Consider the following 21,701-nt stretch of genomic DNA (forward strand, 5'->3'; position numbering starts at 1 on the left):
CAGTTGCTATGATGGTCACACAAATCACAAATGTGTGATAAGAGGTTACAAAACAGACAGCATGCTCTTATCAGTACCAGGAACTAACACTAATTTTCTATGAACTTGTAATAAAATGATCAAACAAAGGGTATGGATTATGTTCACTCCTAGCTTTTGTACGAGCTGTGTCTTATTTAATGTCAAATTGTATTTTAATGAACTCTACAGTTCACAAAATGTAACGACTGTAACTTTCTTAGTCCCGCATTTGGTCTGATATAACAATTTAGACCAAAGGATAACATAAAAGCAGTGATTCATGGTGAATCGATGAGGAAGAGCATCAATGATTAAACTTCCCAGTCAGTATTTGTACTGGAGACTAATTACAAACAAAATCAATGAAAGACTATAGAAAGGCATAGCAAAAATAACTTTAAATGCTCACAACTAAAATGAAACATACTGATGTTAAGGAGGTATATTTACCATGTTCACTTACTTTAACAAACCCAAAGTACAGCCGAGGCTTATGGAAGAATTATTGTTTTGCAGCCGTGTTGTCCAAAAAACAAATCATTAGACAAATATCGTTTTGGCCTGACGGTAGTGCTAGAAATATTAAAAAAGGGACGGACATTAAAATAACCGTTTCTTATTACTTTAAGAGAACACAGAAACTATTACAATTCATCATGAGCGGGGCATGACAAGTTCTACCAAGTTTCATTTGCCATCAATCCAATAGTTGTTGGAATATTTGGAGAAAGGAACAGGAGTTTTTAAATCCCCATCGCTAGAGTCATGCAAGCAGCATGACTAAGAAAGCTCTTGGACTGCAATGTCTGCACAAAAGGCAGAAAAACTGAGATTTAGAGACACAGAGTGAGACCCGAATGTCACATCCTTGAGCACTTTCCCCCAGAACAGCAGTTTCTCAATGGCAAAGGACTCTGGCATAGCGAGCCCACCCTACCCATCGTTCACTGACAGAGGCCCCACTGCCAGCTGGCAGCCTCAGTATACAGCTGTGCCAGGGACACTAACACAAGCACACACAGTGCATGATGACAAACAGAAAACATAAACCAATGCTAAGAGAATTCAATAAAAAAATATCCAGGCTAGTGGTGCACTATAATTATCGGCCCGATAATTATCGGTCCGATATTAGGAATTATGACGTCATCCCGATAAACGTATTAATAGCCCCGATAATATACAATATATTTTTTGGGTAAAAGAAAAAGAAAAAAATACTGCGGTGTGGGTGGATTGGGATGAGGGGCGCTTGTTTTTAACTCGGCTCCTCCCGTTTTGCCAATACTGTGGTATTAGTGGTTTAGGAAGAGGGGAGTTTTTCACAAATCCAGCGCTCCCTAACTCATGCCTGGCTGTGACGTAAATGGTGTGCGGCCGTGAAGCCAGGACAGTAAACAAACATGTCGTCGGTAGTATGGGACTATTTCAAAGTTTCAGAGTTAGATAGTTCGCTTGCTATTTGTATTAACAAATGCAATGCAGAAGTTCCACGAGGAGGGAAAAAGGCAACGAGCTATAATACTTCCAACCTGATTAGTCACCTGAAACATCGCCATCGCTACAATGGTGTGTTAACAGGTACGAAGACGCCTGCGCTGCTAAACTAGCGGCGAATCCAAAGCCAGCTGCAAAGGCACCGGGGCTTTTACCTATCGACGAGGCTTTTGAAAAAGGCAAGAAGTTTGCCAGAGTAATGCCAGGTAATAGTTGTTTCCATTTCTTAATATGGACCACTCATTGTTCACTCATTGTTCAGGGAAACACATTGTCATTGACATTGACTCAATTATATTTATTTGGGAAAATAAATATGGTCACTTTGAAGAGTCAAAACTGTTCTTGGCTTTGTTTTGTTCATAGTAGTAATGCTCATGTCATTTGCTCACTACTAGTCTTTTTTTTACCACCACGTGTGCAAAAACTACAGGTACATTTAATATATATATATATATATATATATATATTATATTATTATCGGTTATCGGTATCGGTCTTGAGAAGCAGGAAGCTATCGGTATCGGTTTCAAAAAACCAATATCGTGCATCCCAAATCCAGGCACAAACTATTAATCTCTTGAGGTGTTGACTGGTGTTACTTTTTATGGTCCTTCAGAACAGAACCATGCTACAGCGGGTACTTCTTCAGAGACAGCCAAAGCTCTAACAGTGTATCCCACCCAGCTGGAAAACACTATTTAGTCCCGTATTTTCCTCATAGTTTAGCCAAGGCCTGAAATTCCTGGCATTGGTGTCATGCTTTACCTACTGAGCCTCTATTCATTCGCGGAAGCATGAGCCAGAGAACGGCACCGGGGTTTTGGAGCCTTTCTTTGAGTACAGTAGGTCAAAGGGTGCCAAAGTATGTCAACAACTCTGCCAAGGTTAGCCATACAATTCCCTGATAGGAATGGGCAGGGCATGATAATGATTAGTAGGATGGTCATTCCATGTGCAGCTCAAAGGGCATTTTATTACTGAAGCAATCTAAATGAGTCATGTGTTCAGTCCCTGGATAAAGCAAAACAACAGCTTTAAGAATGCCTCGGGCTGAAATGTGAACATCACAGTAGGTGAGGAGCAGCATGTACACGGGAAGGGGTGCATCTGTGGACGACTTTGTCTGCCTGACCTGTATATCCTGCGGTGGACCTGCCTCTAGTGCAGTGGTTCTCAAAGTGGGGGGCCCCCCCTAGCAGAGGCATGCTAGGGGGGGCGCAAGAGACCAGGAGGAAAAATGGTTATAAAAAAATCATTAAAAAAATAATAATAATAATAATAATATAATGCAGTACAGTACTATTACGTCTGGGTCTCTGTGTTTCATTAAAGCTTGACAGTGCGTGTGTGTGAAACGAGCCATTTTGTGTGCACGAGCGAGAGAGAGTGCACCTGTACTGGAGATCGTTGTTGTTAGCTTCTGGTGCTAGCGAGCTACGCTAACAGATATAAGGAGTTTTTTCAACAACAAAGTGGAGGAGAGTCCTCTCCTGTCAGACTGAGAGACTCAGTGAGCTAAAGGACTCTCTCAGTGTTATCTCAGTGGGTCTCAAACGTTTTGGTCACCATTAATGTAAACAATTATTTCCGAGGCACACGTTTATATGATCATTATAGTTATAAAAAATAAGAGAATCAATGAAAAACAGGTATGAAATACTATATGACAGTAAAAAAGAATAAAGTTTAAAAGGGTGATTTGTAAAATATCCATAAAGAAAAAGTAAATCTGTTTACAGTTCTGTTTCATATGGGTGTTGAGAGAGGTATCCATAGATCTCTTCATGTTGCTCTCAAAGTGCACCAGATTGATGCATTTAACTTCAATATTTAAAAATAAATCTTCCGGGGGAGCTTGCCCCCGGACCCCCCTATGTGAGGTCCACACACCACCTGTAAAAATAGCACTTTACCCCTGCTTACACCTATATGCCGCGAGCTGATTATCGAGCCTTCATTGTAACAGTCGCGGCGGGTACACTGTGTATATGCGTGTGGGGAGTGTTGCAGTAGAAATTCCTCTGTAGCGCCCGGTACATTAATGGGAAACCCTAAATGTTGGAGCACCCTCTATGAAACGTCAAGCGACCCCACAGCACCCCCAAAATAAATCTCTGGCGCCGCCACTGAGCCTGACTATTTGTGTTGGGGGGGGCCCGACTTTTCTTTTTCTCCAAAGGGGGGGCCTGACAGAAAAAGTTTGAGAACTACTGCTCTAGTGCCAGTTTGCACTGGCACAAATGATTGACCTACTGTCAAACATGCCAACACCACCCCACTTTGACAGTTCCTTGTTCAACCAAATCTGAGCCACACAAATATACACCATTGAGGACTAACTAAACAATGATTGTTTACTTACAGGATGTATTTATTAGTAGCTACTCAGTCATGGTTGTAAATGAAGTGGTCAGTTTTGCAGATGACCCTGCTTCCACTGAATGTGTGCCCTGCAAACACACGCAGGGTCCGCCTGATTCCGGCCCCGGGTCACACCGACCTACCTCAGCTGTTCTCACGGTGACGAGCACCTCGGCGAGCCGCTCCAGCTCTGCAGCCTTCTTCTGCATGTTGTTCCCTATGCCGTCCATCTCTCTGCAAACACAAGAGACACAGACCCATGGTGTTTTTGTGGCCAATGGCCTCCTACAAAGGCATCATGCTGCACTTGGAAATGCATGTGTATTTCTCCAAGTGAGTGATACAAATGCTTAGCACAAAAGTGTGCACCAGGGTCTTTCTAGCTTACAAACGTACAGAAAGGGGAACGAATGGGAAAAAACAAAGGCACGAAGGCGGTGATGATTTTAAAGAATAAACAATGCGCTGACATCTTGGTTTTTGCTTACCCTTCAAGCACCATTGAGAGTGAAACGGAGGGTCAATCAATAATATTCCTTTGATGAATGAGGAGGACAATTATTCCATTCGAGGAAACATGCAACAATGCAGGCAGTCAGAAGTCACAGTCCAGCCCTCCGTGTGCCAGCAGCAGCTCCATAGGTCCACTTTTAATTACTCGAAAACCTCCAACACCTTCGAATATCCGCGCGCACAGTAACGCGTGCATGCATGCCGCGAGCCCTTTATGAATCCCTCTTTTTGTTGGTGCTATTTGTATGCAGCGCTTGTATAAAACACAGAGAAGCGTTTCTGTGAACGTTGGCTCGGTTTGTTTGTCAATGACACACCACACGAGATGCATGCACGTTTTTCTCCACGGCGCAGCAGCCAGGCCCATCCACAAAGCCCCCGCATTGGGCGTACTCTGATGGCGTCATTGGGGGAGTCACCCGGAGGGGCGGGGTTACAGAGATGTGGGTGCGCTCGATTCTCGCTCGGTCCTGGGAAGAAAATAAAGGTGGGTTCGACCAGTGGCGTAACTATCGACGATGCAGCCGGTGCAACGCACCGGGGCCCGAGAGGTGTCTGCCTGCAGACCTCCACTCTCAGGACAGTTCCGGTGCAGACCTCCACTCTCAGGACACCTCCACTGTCAGTACAGGAAGTGCACGCTAAGAATTCCAAAATAAAATCACCACTATCAGTACAGTGCCACTTTCCAAACAGGAAATGCACGCAAATACAAAATAAAATCGGATCGTGACACTTATTATATACATATGTATATATCTATCAGTGGCGAGCCGTGACTTTTATACCTAGGCCCTCTGACCCCCCCTTCCCTCGAAAAAAAGAAGAGTTATTACATCACAGCGTATACTTCAGCGGAATATCAAAACAGCGGCCCGGGGTGCAAAACGCATCAATGACAGCGACCCTCTACCACACAAAACAACACCATTTATATAACCACCTATCATGACAGGGCACCCACAGCCAAGTAACAATTACAAATGAATTAAGTCGGCACGGTGGCCTACATTGAAAATGACTTAGGCCTACCTTTGATGATCAAATCACTGAAACACAAAGTCCATCCTCCTGTCCTTTTGGATGAAGCACTTGCGGGTCATGCAGCTGATTCTTTGCCACTCCAGTTTATCATTGTAACTCAATCTTGAAAATGACTCTGTTTAATATTTTTTTGCAAACGATGTCATCACTATCATGCCATCATGAACGAACTTATGCTAATCATAAATCTATCGATCATAAATCTATCGATTAGATTTATGATTCAAAATTAATAAAAGTAGGGTAGACATGTGGATATTATCCGGCTGAACAAAACGTGCATTTATCTAACAGGTTCGTTTTCCACAGACCTTATTTCAAGCTATCTTCCAAAATCCTATGGAAAAAACCCATTGCTTTCTGTCGAGGGAATCCGAGCGCAGGTTACTTCCGGGTTTTAGGCTCACTGCACCACTTGCATAGACCTCACAGCGGGCGGAACTTGTCATAAAGTCCGCGAAAATAAAGCCCGCCCATTTAGAGGGAAGATATTATTGGTCAATTGTACTGTCATTTGACATTACTCTCTCGTTGAGTTACTATAGCCGGCCCTCTGTGAATGTAGAGAGGGACCAACAAGCTCTCCCGTCTTCACAGTAGGCTTGTTTGAGACAAGCAAGACCTCCGCAGACCTGCGCAGTTGCGATCAACGTCTTGCTAGTGCGTTGCATGATGGTTAGTCATTTTGTCCGACTTGCTCTGGAGGCTCGCCCACATGAGACTTTCAATCAATCAATCAATCAATGTTTATTTATATAGCCCAATATCACAAATGTTACATTTGTCTCAGTGGTCTTCACAGTGTGTACAGAATATCAGTATGACAATACGACACCCTCTGTCCTTAGACCCTCACATCGTACAAGGAAAAACTTCCAAAGAAAACCCAGTTTAAAGGGAAAAATGGGAGAAACCTCAGGGAGAGCAACAGAGGAGGGATCCCTCTCCCAGGACGGACAGACGTGCAATAGATGCCGTGCGTAAATTGAAAAGATAATACATTTGCAACATAGGTAGTCCAAATGTTTGGAAATGCATGTGTGTATAATAGGAAGATGAATCCACGAGGATATCCATCCAGGACCGATGATCCAGGACCACAGCCACGACTCAAGATCCAGCGCTCGCGATCCAGGACACAGGACCGCAGGATCATCCATGACTCCGGATCCCAGCGTATATAGACACCAAAAAGAAAGACATTTGGGGAAGCTGGGTTAATCGGAACATGAGTGTACACGGGTATAGACAGAGAGAAGGAAGAAGTAAGATGTCCCCCGACAAACTAAGCCTATATCAGCAAAACTAGGGGCTGAATCTAATCAGCCCTAACTATAAGCTTTATCAAAAAGGAAGGTCTTAAGCGCACTCTTAAAAACGGATAGGGTGTCTGCCGCCCGAACACACTTTGAAATCTCGCGGACAAAGACGCCCGCAGCCTTGAGAGCGAGGCGAGGCGAGTTGGCGCAGTTGCTCTCCACGAGCTGCGGAAGCTAAATGCTTGATGGGAAACGGCTCGCTGGTATCTCGAGCTGAGCGCTCATTGGTGGTTTTTACCACGTGCTGCTGATGAAACTCTCCAATTGGCTGGCAAAAGTTTGTTGTTGTTTTGTGTCAGTTTTACGTCGCCACATCCATTCCCATTTTTCATCATTGTTCCACAATGTTTATCATCATGAAATTAATATCTATATATTTTATACTATACTGCTTACCGTTTTCATACTTTATATATCTTAGCATATTCATACACACTGTTCATACTGCTCACAGGCTGATATCTAGTGTATTCATACCCTACTGTTTATTCCATGGGAGCCTGCCTGCAGACCTCCACTCTCAGGACAGTTCCGGTGCAGACCTCCACTCTCAGGACACCTCCACCATAGACATATAAAGAGTAGACACCGCATTGGCTGCTGGGGCGCAAGAAATACGGCCGCCATCTTGGACCGGTCATCCTACAGACATTCTACCCATAGACAGCAGAGGTTTCAAGATGCCAGAGCACTGTGCAGCATATTGCTGTGCAGCATATTGCTGTGCAAATCGGCGGACGATTGCGAACAGGGGTCGGGGGATTACTTTTCACAAGTAAGATTCAACATTATAATTGGTTGTATTTTGTAAATATAATATTATTGTACTGTATTGATGTCCGCCAGCGAAATCGTAGCCAGCAAACATTATGTTCATGGCCAACTGAGACTTTATAAATCGCTGCTGTAACAAGTGAATTTCCCCGTTGTGGGATGAATAAAGTAAAATCTAATCTAATCTATCTAGGAAGAAGAAGGAAGAAAATAAACTTGACCTCCTTCTTAAAATGTGTTTGTGTTGACTCTCAAATCTCCCGTTTTTATTTTGAAGGTTTCCCAAAGACAAAGATATGAGAAAGAAGTGGGAAGTTGCTTTGAGGAGGGAAGGGTTCACTGCAAGCGAGTCATCCGTGATTTGCAGTGAGCATTTTAAGCAGGACGAGTTTGACAGGACAGATTGTCCGACTCAGAGATGGTGTTATTCCCTCCATCTTCAGCTTCCCGGTTCACCTCCAAAGAGTAGGTGTATCATCATAAGGTTATTAGCATTCATAAATGTAAATATTCTATTATCAATAACAGGGTGTGTGTGTGTGTGTGTGTGTGTGTGTGTGGTATTCTGCTTTTTCATTTTAGCCAGAAAAGGGCAGGACTACGTCTCCTTCCAGAAAAGCTGAAGAGAGCACACACACACACACACACACACACACACACACACACACACACACACACACACACACACACACACACACACACACACACACACACACACACACACACACACACACACACACACACACACACACACACACACACACACACACACACACACACACACACACACACACACACACACACGATGCTGGCAGTGGCTTTGACAGGTGATGACTATAAGAAAGAATGTGGGCCATACTCTAGTTCTGTCAAATGATGTGTGTAAAGTGAAACATCACTCAAACCATGTTCATCCCTCTTTCTAGGATCATAGCGATGTCTCGCCTGCTTCTCCTACTGCTCTTAAGGCCAGACTCAATGAAGCTTTAGCAAGAGTGGAGAGTCTCGAGCGAGAGAGGAAGAATGCCATGGCTAGAGAAAAGAGGGCAGAGACCACAGTATATATCTATATATATATATAGATATATATATATAGATAATAAGTGTCAGTGTTATTTTATGTTGTATTAGCGTGCATTTCCTGTTCGGAAAGTGGTGCTGTACTGAGAGTAAACAATACAAGGTGTCCCTATTTTTATATATATCTATATACTTTATGTATATAATAAGTGTCAGTACGATTTTATTTTGTATTTGCGTGCATTTCCTGTTCTGAAAGTGGCGCTGAGGCTGTACTGATAGTAACTACAATACAAGATGTCCGTATATATCTATATATATATAGATATACCTATATACATATGTATTATATTAAGTGTCACGATCCGATTTTATTTTGTATGTGCGTGCATTTCCTATTTGGAAAGTGGCACTGTACTGATAGTGGTGATTTTATTTTGGAATTCTTAGCGTGCACTTCCTGTACTGACAGTGGAGGTGTCCTGAGAGTGGAGGTCTGCACCGGAACTGTCCTGAGAGTGGAGGTCTGCAGGCAGACCCCTCTCGTTTATTCATCATTAGGGCCTGAGCACGTAGTGCAAAGACCTATTGAAATCGTCAGTATTATTATTCTTCTGTTACCGGTTCTGCACTTTCGACCTGTTTTTGAGGGGGTTACGACACTATTCATGTAGCGACATTTGGCAACGCCGCCAGGACCGGTGAAAATGTTAACATTCTGGATTCGATGGGAGAAACATTTTCAACTTGCTCTCTAGCGCCACCTGTGTAAATTCAGTGTTTCGAAAAATTTACAAAGTCGCAGCGTAAGTCTGACGGACCTGAAATTTTGCACACTTATCCGGGTGGAGCAGCTCTACATATTATCCTCTCATATCCCGAAGCTCCGCCTACTTTGATTTTTTTTAAATTAGCATAATGTGAAAAACATTGAAATATTAACTTAAAATTCCAATTTCTTGATTTTCCAAACCAAACTTAGTGCACAGCATCAATGGAGGGGCAGACACATTACCGTACAAAATGAGCACGAGGTGTGGAAAAATGTGGCCGACATCAATCAAAACGTATTAGCAAAAGGGTGTGGCCTACACATAAATGCTCACAATTCATCCAAAATGTATCCAAATATCACAGATTTCGGTGGATAGGTTCAGTGTGTCTTGGGGAATAGGCACAACAAATAATGTTCATTTCGAACAATAGGGGGCGCCAAAAACACAACTAATTTATATCTCAAGAACCGATGGACTAGAAAAATATATATTGTCATAGACATACTGGCAGGGTGAGTATAAACTGAGATTTAAAGGGTCGCAACCAATGAAAAATGTGGGCGTGTCCTATTCATTTCTCGAAATCGAAGGGTTAAAAAATGTACCGAGCCATAAGTAGGGGAGAAAATGAGTTACGGCCTTTAAATTCGGAACGCATGTCACAGCCCACAACCTTTTCCAGACTGTAGAAAAAAATCGGACGTTTTAGCAAATATGTCTCAGTAGCGCCCCCTATTGTGCGGTAGTCAAATATAGTTTCTTCGAACTACCCGAAACTTGGCACAGAGATTCCTCATGGAAATGCGGACATATTTCAAAATGGCTTCCATTATCTCCGCCCCCCATGAAGTCGGCCATTTTGAAATATGTCCATTTTAAGCGCATTTTCGCATACTTGTCCTAGGAAAATGATCGGAAAAATGTAAAACCAGGACAAGATCAGCCCATATCCAATGTGATGCTAAATTGCGAATGAATAGTCGACTGCTCAAACGGGGAGCTCGTAAGCTAGCGGAACATGTACCAATTTTGACGATTTAAATGCCACAAAATCGCTAAAATGATTTTCGGACGCAAAACTTGGAACACACGTCACAACCCACGTCTTTTTCCAGACTGTACAAAAAAAAAGTACATTTTTGTACACCAGCTCAGTAGCGCCCCCTATTGTGCGATAGTCACATATAGTTTCTCCAAACTACCCCAATCTTGCCACAGACATTACTGATGGAATTGCGGACATATTTCAAAATAGCTTCCATTAGCCCCGCCCCCCAGAAAGTCGGCCATTTTGAAAAATCTGTGTTATTCATGCATTTTAAGCGCTTTTTCGCAAACACCTCCTCGGGAAAAGATCGGGAAAATTCCAGTCCAGGACAAGTTAAGCCCATATCCAATATGATGTTAAATTGCGAATAAAATAGTTGCTAGCTCAATCGGGGCGAACGTAAGCTAACAGAGAATGTACCATTTTTGACGATTTACATGTCTCAAATGACTCCAAACTACTCGCATATAGTTTTCCAGATATTCACGAAACGCTGTATACACATTACTATTATGATGGCACACAAATTTACCAGCAACAGCTCTGCTTATTAATTTCCCACATTAACCATAAACACCCAATACATATAAAACTCCTAAACAATGTATGGTGAAATGTTTTCCATCTTTGTTTTCTATCTACGACTACAAACAGTATTTCCACTACAAGCACAACAGTAACACATCTTTCTATGCAATACAATAGAACAGTATGTGTTCACAGCCAATCCATGATTTAATGAGTATTTCCTTTGTGCCAAGAGCTGATTTAGTATATTGCATCAACGACCTTTTCAATTAAATTGACAATTCTTTTGTGTAATTAATAGTGTGTGAAACCAGGCAGAGTGAGTGACATGGTGTTCATTTCCACTATGCCAAAGCAGTTTACAGTTGCTGACGGTGTAAGGTAATATATATTGTCCTAAGTAATTGTATAGCTGTGTTCAAAGGAGTACACGTTACAAGGCCGTGCGGGGGGAGCTGCCAGACCCAGATGTCCTCAAAGTCAGCGAGGTATACAAGGACCTCTCAGCAGACATCTCACCACGAAAAAAAAACAAATGGCTCACTACTCAACTCAATCTTGTGCACAGAGCCTATAGAACACATAATTTAAACCAGCAGGATGTAAACAGAGGAGAACAGCCGGTCTGATTTAGTGCCATGTGATTATCCTGTAATGAGTAACATACACAGTGTTGATCGACTATATAAACAGTTCATTTATTGTCTCGATACATGTGTTGTGTAAGACATTTGAATCAATTTGATACGTCAATATTAAATGTACCTTTATTTTGAAAAACTTTATTGTGAATGACAAACCGGATGTCACATTTCCGGTATTTCCAGTTTAGGGAGAGACTTAATTCAGGTAGCTTGCCTGTCTGTGTGCGCGGAGGTTTTGTCGTCAACAGACTCATTAAACTACCCACTTCTCGGTACATAGAAACCCTGCTCCACGGTCAAACGTGAGTAATATCGCAATTGGTGTGTTATACTGAAATGTGTTGACCTATACTTTATTTATATATATGTATGCTTTTCATTGGAACACGCGGTGGGTGTGTGCAGTGCTAATGCTAATACCTAGCGCCACTTGTTTTGATGTACGTTTTTGTTGGTAACCTCGCTAGTTTGTATCTTTTAGTGTTGAGGTGGGCACCGTTAGATTCTGTGTCTCCTTGCGGTCATAAACAATGTGTTTGATGTGGAGCTAGGATAAGTAATAAGGGAGCTAGGAGTGATTTTCGGTGCAGTAATAGGTTAGCATTTTTCGCTCGGGGCTAATTCAGAGGCTCACTGTTAGCATTGTGTGTTTTTTGTGAAAAAATAAATGAAAGAGATCAGTTAAATTAGTTTTTTTCCCGTTCTATGGATATAAAATATTCATAGTTTATTAAATATTAAGCTTCCTTAGACGTTGTTTCCTGAAAATTACGCGATTACGGGTCCGTGGGGCCTAAGACGATAACAGAGTATGTTTTATTTTTATTTATTTATTTTTTCACAACAGTTGTATTTGGATGGAATGAATACCTATAGTGATAATACAAAGTAATAAAATGATTTTTACAGTGAAAACGTTCAAATGGAACTGATGGTTCCCAAATTACCCAGAGGTGAGGTGGACTTTATTTTTCTAAACCTCTCTTAAAAAGGTCAAATTTCACTTGTTTTGCATCAATCTTGATACAGGGTACTTATTATATGTTATAGTTTGGATTCCTAAAGCTTTTAGTCTACTAAACTCATCATTCAAGGGTGGTTTTCACTATAAGTAATGGGTTTTTCTTAGGCGGACATTAGAATTTACATGTTTTTACTATGTTCCATCTGAATTTACTTTAAAATAAAAACATCTCTATTGTACGGTGACCCTGAAGTGCAAGAAACCACAGCATTTCACAAAACACAACATAATTTCACAAAATACAACAGCATTTCACAAAACACAACAGCATTTCACAAAACGCCACAGCATTTCACAAATCGCCACAGCATTTCAGAAAACACAACAGCATTTCACAAAGCGCCGCAGCATTTCACAAAACACCACAGCATTTCACAAAACGCCACAGCATTTCACAAAACACCGCAGCATTTCACAAAACACTGCAGCATTTCACATTGGACGGAAAGGGTATTCCTTAGGGAGAACACTTATTGTTTGTGATATTGTTTGTGGACAGAGCCAGCCAGAGAAGCACTGCTGTGATTGGTTGTTTTTGCTGCCAATCAAGAAATGACTTCGTGATTGGACCAAGACATCAGCCGTTAGCTGTTAGCACACACTCAGAGCTCACAGCTCCTCATATCTGTTCAGAAACTGGACAAAAGTTAAAGATATGCAAAACACAGACTGTCTATGTCATGGTGAATACAGTCGCTGCTTTATTTATGTCTGTATGATGTTGTTGTGAGTGTGGACGGAGCAGCTACAGGTTAGTTTAGCCTGATCGATCCGATTCCGATAGGATTTACATGGAGATCCGGCCCGCCCCCTCTCCAGCGTCTTTTTTGAATCACAGGAGTAAACACAGAATTAATGTTTTATTAATTCATGTTTTTTAAGGGGCTTATCTCCATGTAAATACTATGGTAGACTACCCAGTTACTAAATCAGCCTACTATCACCTAAAGAACATATCTAGGATTAAAAGACTAATGTCACAGCAGGATTTGGAAAAACGTGTCCATGCCTTTATCTTCAGTAGACTCCACTACTGCAATGGTGTCTTCACAGGTCTCACTAAAATATCCATTAGAAAGCTGCAGCTGATTCAGAACGCCGCTGCTCGAGTCCTCACTAACACTAAGAAAGTGGATCACATCACTCCTGTTCTGAAGTCTTTACACTGGCTTCCTGTGTGTCAAAGAATAGATTTCAAAATACTGCTGCTGGTTTATAAAGCACTGAATGGTTTAGGCCCAAAATACATTACTGACCTCCTGCTAAACTATGAACCATCCAGATCTCTCAGGTCTTCAGGGACTGGTCAGCTTTCTGTCCCCAGAGTCAGAACTAAACATGGAGAAGCAGCATTCAGTTATTATGCTCCAAATATCTGGAACAAACTCCCAGAAACCTGCAGGTCCGCTGCAACTCTGACTACTTTTAAATCCAGGCTGAAGACTTTTCTTTTTGTCGCTGCTTTTAATTGAACTATTCATATCTTAAACTGCACTGTAACTTTTATCCATGTACTTTTTCTTGTAATGTTTAATTGAACTATTTATATTTTAGACTGCACTGTAACTTTTATCCATGTATTTTTCCTTAATGTTTATTTGATTAGCTTTTCTTTTTTAATGCTTAATGCATTTCATTTTTTTTTTTGTAAAGCACTTTGAATTGCCTTGAGTTGAAAAGTGCTCTATAAATAAACTTGCCTTGCCCAATATTCGCATCGCTCTAATCGCTTGAGTTTCACCGCGGCTGTCAGCGGTGTTTGCTCCTGTCATTCAAACAAGACGCGCTGGAGAGGGGGCGGGAAGTATCTCCATGTAAATCCTATAGGAGATACCAACTACAACAAAATTAACATATTTGACAGTGATTTAATTGTAATACACGTTTCAAAGTGATGCCAAAGTAACTAATACTGATAACGGTTAGTAAAAACCATGAATTAATGCTTTGACAAGTCTGCAGACAAGACGGCAGGCGAAAAGCTTTTAAAATGCGTGTTTTCAGAATGGAATCGGATCCATCAGGCTAAACTAACCTGTAGCTGCTCCGTCTACACTCACAACAACGTCATACAGACATAAATAAAGCAGCGACTGTATTCGCCATCTGTGGTTTGTACATATTTAACTTTTGTCCAGTTTCTGAACAGATATGAGGAGCTGTGAGCTCTGAGTGTGTGCTAACGGCTGATGTGTTGGGAGGGACCGGTTGGGACATATTGCGCTGTCGGACGTTGACCAATCACGAAGCGTCATTTCTTCACTGGCAGCAAAAACAACCAATCACAGCAGTGCTGTCTGGCTGACTCTGTCCAATCATAAACAAGAAGTGTTCTCCCTACGGAATACCCTTTCCGTCCAATGTGAAATGCTGTGGTGTTTTCTGAAATGCTACGGCGTTTTGTGAAATGCTGTAGCGTTTTGTGAAATGCTGTTGTGTTTTCATTTTAAGTCATACGCTAATATTAACCAATACACAGCTTCAATTATTACTTTACTTACCTTGACCACATAACAGCTGTATTGAAGGTTTGCTTTTTGATCAATAAACACAACAAAAAGCAAACTCCACTGGTATGGAACATACATGGCCTAATATCAAGAGGAGATGCGTTTATTGAGTAAACAAACAGTCAAGGGCAGAACGTCTGCACAACCCACTGCACCGCACGCCACGGTTAACCTGTTAAGCCGGCGGGGACCCTGTTTTTTTTTTCCACGACACTGTGTCTCAGAGCATCTTAATATTTAAAAACCTATTAATGTGTTATACCAGATTAAAGAGAAGAATCTCAGCTAACTGACGATAAGAACTATTTTTACCGAAACAAAACAAAAGTCTCACAAGAAGCGTTAGCATTAGCCCTTAGCTAAAACGGGCAGATGCTACTTCCGGTGCTAACTAGCAAAAACGACCTTTAAAACTTAATGTTTTCTGCACAAACTACATATCATCTGAAAGCTGATACTCCACGGATTATATGTGTTATAAGTATCATCACTGTAGGACACAAACTCACTGAGCTATCAGCCAGAACAGAGAAGAAAAAAAACAACAGTTTTCAAAACCATAACAATAAGTATGTCTTACCGTTCCTGTTTTGTGATCAAAGCTCTTGTTCAAGGGAATACAAACGCTGCTTAAGGTTAATCCAATGTCTCTTAGTCACTTTAGAATTGTTCCTGATAATCTATCATTACATTCATGGCAGCAGAGTAGGTATAAAGTTTTGCAGTCCCGAGCTAATGCTGTCTAACGTGCTGTTTACGCAAACCTCTCTCTACTTGACGTAAGTGTTTAGCGGGACTTACTGTCACTCGATTCTATTGGCTCCAACGGTTCAGAAAAGGTGTCAATCACCCAAATCGACCAATGGGTTCCAAAGATATGATCCTGCGTAGTATAAACTACGCCCGCTCCATTACGCATTACGCAGCCAGAAGGGAGAGCTTCACCACCGAGGCGAGCAGGTGCTAGAGATGCTAGCTGACGATAGCGGGGCTTTGATCATACCAAATGACTCTTCGTCGGATGATGAAGATCTCCTCCAGCCAGACCTGGATCCGGGCAGTAGTGACTCGGATGTTGAACTTCCACCACGGGTGGAACTGCGTCACAGTGCTAGCTTAGCCAAGAAGCTACAGGAATGATTAGGCAAAATGCTAAATAGTTTTTCTTTTTGGAGTTACATTTTCTAAATGAATGGCCAGTGAATGAATATATACATGTGTTTACTTATTTATTTGGTGTAATTTTATTCATAGTCCAATATTATCCTTTTTATATATTACTTATGTGTTTGGTGGAACTGCGTCACAGTGCTAGCTTAGCCAAGAAGCTACAGGAATGATTAGGCAAAATGCTAAATAGTTTTACTTTTCTTTTTGGAGTTACATTTTCTAAATGAATGGCCAGTGAATGAATATATACATGTGTTTACTTATTTGGTTTAATATTATTTATTTATAGTCCAATATTATCCTTTTTATATAGTACTTTTGTGTTTGGTGGAACTGCATCACAGTGTTAACTTAGCCAACAGGAATGATTAGCCAAAATGCTAAATAGTGTTACTTGTCTTTTTGGAGTTACATTTTCTAAATGAATGGCCAGTGAATGAATATACATGTGTTTACTTATTTATTTGGTGTAATATTTCATTTATAGTCCAATATTATCCTATAAGTATAAGCCAGTGAATTAATCTAATCTCTTTGTTTTTCCACATTTGTTAGATGGAGCAGGACAAAGCCACACACCCAGAAGACTGTCAGGGAGCAGCTTGCTGCAGAATTGTTGGAGTTTGCTGAAGGCCCTGCTGAAGGCCCTGCATCTCCACCACCCCCTCCTCCACCACTCACATGCATGCCCGAGTATTATGGGGAAGATGCAGTCCGGGACACGAACTTTTGAGAAATTACGAACGGCTCATTTCGGAGGACACACGCGCATCTGCTTGACGCCGGGACGACCAGCGACCCTCCCCTACAGGCGCTCGGACGCGAAGGCCCGCCCACAACTGCGTGCACGTCTGTGACCGCAGTTTTAATTCAATATGTTATTCTGTAGATTGTGTACATTACTTTCCACTTCACTGCTTGTTGCACCTGGTTAGAAGCTAAACTGCATTTCGTTCTCTCAGTACCTGTAATATGTGTAATAACAATAAAGTGTAATCTAATCTTGAGCAGGAACAAATGTATTTACTTAGTACACCCGAGACCCGAGACCGGGCAATGTCCCCGGTAGAAACCGGGTGAAATAGCCAAAAATAATAATAAAACCGGGGAAAAGTGAAAAAAAGTGTCCGAAAATAGGCACTCGTGAGGAGGGCAGAGTCCCCTGTCAACTCCCGTAACATTCCTCCATGGTGTCATTTGAGCGAAAAACTTTTACGAGAACCAGGCTTGGGGGGTCAAAAGGGCTTGACCAAGGCCGACCCAAAGTGCACGGTGGTCGGACTCATCACCTCCGTGATGAGTCTCCATTGTGATTTGAAAACTTCCAAACGAGTCCTTCGGTGGGTGGGAAAAAAACGCGTCAGAATCGTCACTTCCTGTACTGACAGTGGAGGTGTCCTGAGAGTGGAGGTCTGCACCGGAACTGTCCTGAGAGTGGTTGCAGGCAGGCTCCCATGCGGGGCCCAGAGCCGGCCAGGGGCCCATGAAAAACAAATACAAAAAAAAAATAGTTTGGGCCCCAATGGCATTGATTGTGTTAAGCTCCTCGTAAAGACACTCAAAACTTGAACCCGCTATGCAAGAACACTTGGGACGGAGACTTGGGTGAAGTGTCAAAAAGACTGGATTTATTTAAGTCCTTAAAAAACAGGCAGGAGCCAAAGTAAACTCTCAACAGAGTGGGAAGAACATGGAGCAGGGCTGAGACGGAGGTTGGGCTGGACGTGGCAGGCAGGACGGAATGGAATATGGAGTTTCTGGAACAGGCACAAAACAGAACAGGATTAGTATATGAAAAAATCCAACTGGAAGAGTATACAAAAAGACTAGCAATTCTAGTCAGCCGGAACTGGAGTTTACCACTGTGAGTATATGAAGAACTGGCGAAGTCTGATGATTGAACCGTAGTTTTAAGCAGCAGCAGGTGAGTAGTGGTAATCAGTGATGATGAGAAACAGGAGCGGAGGTGAGTTGGCGGGAAACGGAAAGTAGGTCAACCACGCCCAGCCAGAAAGACAGACAAACAGAAAAAAGGAGAAGGAGATACTGCAATTCCTCACAGATTGGTTCACGCAGTCTTCGAAGTAACCAAGCAACCTAAATACATTTTAAATGTGTCTGTCCAATGACCTTGCTCCCTTTCATGTCATGTGAACCATTTAAATCAACCTGTACTGTACTGTAGCTAGCAGCAGCAAGTTCGGTAGCATTATAAAAAATGTAATAGCTTGCATTTATAATGTACAACAAACCAAAGCACAAGAGCAGTGCTCAAAAGAGAAAGGACAAGAGAGAACAAGGAGATGCAACAGCTAAACTGACAAAATTAGACAGTTTTTTTGTCATACATCGTCCTCGAAATCGAGCGCTAACGTTAGCAATGTTGACGTGCAGCGGCAGCCGGAGCCGGAGACTAACGATAGCTCACCTGCCTCACCACCATCATTGCCATGTAGCTCCACAAGTGAAGCTGTATCCGTGGCCGTGGCTGTGCAAGCTTCTTCCAGCCAGCCAGGAGGAGAGGCTGGATTTCGCTGTGCCCGGCGGTGGTCCAACAGTTCCCCGAAGGGCCCCAACCAATAGGGGATTCTATGGCGCTATTGAGACCCCCGACGCCAAGATCAAAAGCTATATTATAGCAACCGGTCCATGTAGGCCTACCAGCCCATTCCCCAGAGACAAACATCAAGGAAACAGGTGTAATGTTCTTCTTAGTTCGCTGTGCCGTTGTCAGGCTGTGGTGGTCTGAGGCCAGGGCAGGCTGTTGTTGATAGCCTATACATGTGGCGCTTCTGAGTGGTTGTGTATGTCTGTGTGTGTGTGAGCGCATCAGCATGCGCTTATGTTTGGGGCGATAGAGGGGGCCCAAAACAATATTTGCACCGGGCCAATCACAACCTTGTTACGCCACTGGGTTGGACAATACATGTAATTTTTGTTTGTCCAGCTATGTGTTGTTATTGCGTAGAATATTGATCATGCAGTTTTATTCGGTCATTCCAGAATTGGAGGACATTTCATGTCCCCCATATAAAAAATAAAATAAGCCATGCCCAAAAAGCTAAAACATGCACTTGTTGTGTTAAATATACTTGTCTTGAGACAAGATGTAGATAAAGTTGTAGAAAAAATAGTTTCAAAATATTATTTAAAATATCAAACAGCTCTCGAACATCCCCAAAATGGCATTTATCTCTTGGTGACCAACTTGCATGTCAAATATAACATTTAAAAATAGGGTTTTTATTTACTTTTTTTTTATTATTCTATTGATATATTTCTGTTGTAATGGTCAAATCAATTTGTTAAATCATAAACATATGTTAAATAACAGTAATTTTACAATGAAAGTGTGTCCCACAACATACGCGCAACCCTGTTACCGAAACCTTTTTAGCTTGGCAGAGGAAGTGAAAAAACTGTTTGTCACATAACACAGTGGAAAGGACATCAGCAAGCCATGTGCTACTACCATGGGTAGACCAAAAGTAAGTCCTCTTTTATTTTTAAAGGGGACCTATCATGCAAAATGCACTTTGTGATGTCTTTTATACATAAATATGTGTCCCCGGTGCGTTGGGGAACTCACGCAGCGTCAGAAAATAAAACCCTCTCTCTTTTCCTCCGTACCCAAATCTTTTAAAAATGGGTGTACAACAAGCAGATACAGATTTCCATCCAAACTGACGTGTCTGTCACTACTCACTACCCAATCTGCATCCCTGCCCTATCTGCAGTGCGCATGTGCGAGATGGTCTGCCATATTGGACAACTCCGTACGGCAACCCAAATAGGACACTTGACACAGTGGGTTTGGCAAAGCACAAAAAGAAAACTCAAAAAACATTACTGTTACGGTGTGTGAAGCAGGTAGGACCCAAATGCAGATTAAAGTACAAATAATTCCTTTATTCCAAGGCTATATATACACAGACAGAACAGAACACTCACCAAGGACAAGCCAAATCACAAGACGAACTGACACTGAACACTGGGAGACAGGGGAATTTAAACACAGGGTAACTAGACACAGGTGGGAACAATCAGGGGCGTGGCTGACACTGATGAGCACAGGAGACACACAAGGAGTGACAGGTGAAAACAATCAGGAAATTAGACACACCAGGGAAACTAACGACAGACATGAAAACACAGGGAAAAGAGACCAGACAATATACCAGGAGGAAAATACCCATAACCAGACATACAAAACTACAAACGTGACAAAACATGAGAATCCTGACAATTACATTGTCAGAATAAATGAGAAATTGATTTAACTTCTGTTATATGCCATACAATTTTTGCATACATTCACAGTAAATATTTATTCAGTATCATAGCTGTCTAACAGAAGTTAAATCCATTTCTCACTTACTCTGACAATGTACTTAACCCCAAGTAAAATAACCCAATAAAAAGATTTGTTAAATAATAGTGTGCCCTGATGAACCTGGGGGCTGTGTTGTCTGGAACCTTGTGTTCCTGGTAGGGTCTCCCATGGCAAATTGGTCTCAGGCAAGGGGCCAGACTAAGATTGGTTCAAAAGACCTCATGAAAGGAAAAACAAGAAGTGAGGATACCCGGCCCGGAGGAAGCCCGGGGTCCCCTTCTGGAGCCAGGCCCAGAAGGAGGACTCGTCGGCGAGCGTCTGGTGGCCGGGCTTGCCACGGAGCCCGGCCGGGCCCAGCCCGAAAAGGCAACGTGGGCAACACCTCCGCTTCTCTGTCCCGCGGGCCCACCACCTACGGGAAACATCGATGGGGTCGGGTGCGCTGCCAGACGGGTGGCAGTGAAAGCGGAGGGTCTCGACGGACCAGACCCGGGCGGCAGAAGCTGGCTTTGGGGACGTGGAACGTCACCTCTCTGGGGGGGAAGGAGCCGGAGCTTGTGCGGGAGGTGGAGCGGTACCAGTTGGATCTGGTTGGGCTCACCTCTACACACAGCGTCGGCTCTGGAACCTTACTTCTGGATAGGGGTTGGACTCTATTCTTCTCCGGAGTTGCTCAAGGTGTGAGGCGCCGGGCGGGTGTGGGGATACTCACAAGTCCCCGGTTAGGTGCTTCGTTGTTGGAGTTTACCCCAGTGGACGAGAGGGTCGCCTCCCTACGCCTGCGGGTTATGGGGGGGAAAAACTCTGACTGTTGTGTGTGCTTATGCACCCAACAGCAGTTCAGAGTATTCGGCCTTCTTGGAGACCCTGGAAAGAGTCCTGTATGGGGCTCCTGAAGGGGACTCCTTAGTCTTGCTGGGAGACTTCAACGCACATGTGGGCAATGATGGAGACACTTGGAGGGGCGTGATTGGGAGGAACGGCCCCCCTGATCTGAACCGGAGTGGTGGTTTGTTACTGGACTTCTGTGCTAGTCATGGATTGGCCATAACAAACACCATGTTCGAACATAAGGATGCTCATAAGTGTACGTGGTACCAGAGCACCCTAGGCAGA

The 21,701-nt window shown here is 42.7% G+C and overlaps 1 protein-coding gene and 1 long non-coding RNA gene across 3 annotated transcripts in view; one reads left to right on the top strand and one right to left on the bottom strand.

Moving 5' to 3' along the window:
• deptor (DEP domain containing MTOR-interacting protein) overlaps window positions 1-4,985 on the bottom strand; it is a 41,521-nt gene extending 36,536 nt beyond the window's left edge. Inside the window, exons 1-2 of the mRNA XM_071205845.1 lie at window positions 4,371-4,985; window positions 4,018-4,116 (exon numbers count right to left, since the gene is read on the bottom strand). Of these exons, the coding sequence (XP_071061946.1) occupies window positions 4,018-4,116; window positions 4,371-4,384 (113 nt within the window). The 5' untranslated portion in view covers window positions 4,385-4,985. The remainder of the gene's footprint in view (window positions 1-4,017; window positions 4,117-4,370) is intronic.
• A 2,363-nt stretch (window positions 4,986-7,348) lies between these two features.
• On the top strand, window positions 7,349-17,259 carry LOC139435329 (uncharacterized). 2 transcript variants are annotated; one of them, XR_011644609.1, is made up of 3 exons: window positions 7,349-7,533; window positions 7,810-7,997; window positions 16,808-17,259. It is a non-coding gene; the product is annotated as an uncharacterized lncRNA (long non-coding RNA). The 2 variants fall into 2 exon arrangements; XR_011644608.1 differs by lacking the exon at window positions 16,808-17,259 and adding an exon at window positions 8,115-8,160.
• Window positions 17,260-21,701: the final 4,442 nt, after the last annotated feature.

Source organism: Pseudochaenichthys georgianus, chromosome 16 (assembly GCF_902827115.2).
Source record: "Pseudochaenichthys georgianus chromosome 16, fPseGeo1.2, whole genome shotgun sequence".
Lineage (NCBI taxonomy): Eukaryota > Metazoa > Chordata > Actinopteri > Perciformes > Channichthyidae > Pseudochaenichthys > Pseudochaenichthys georgianus.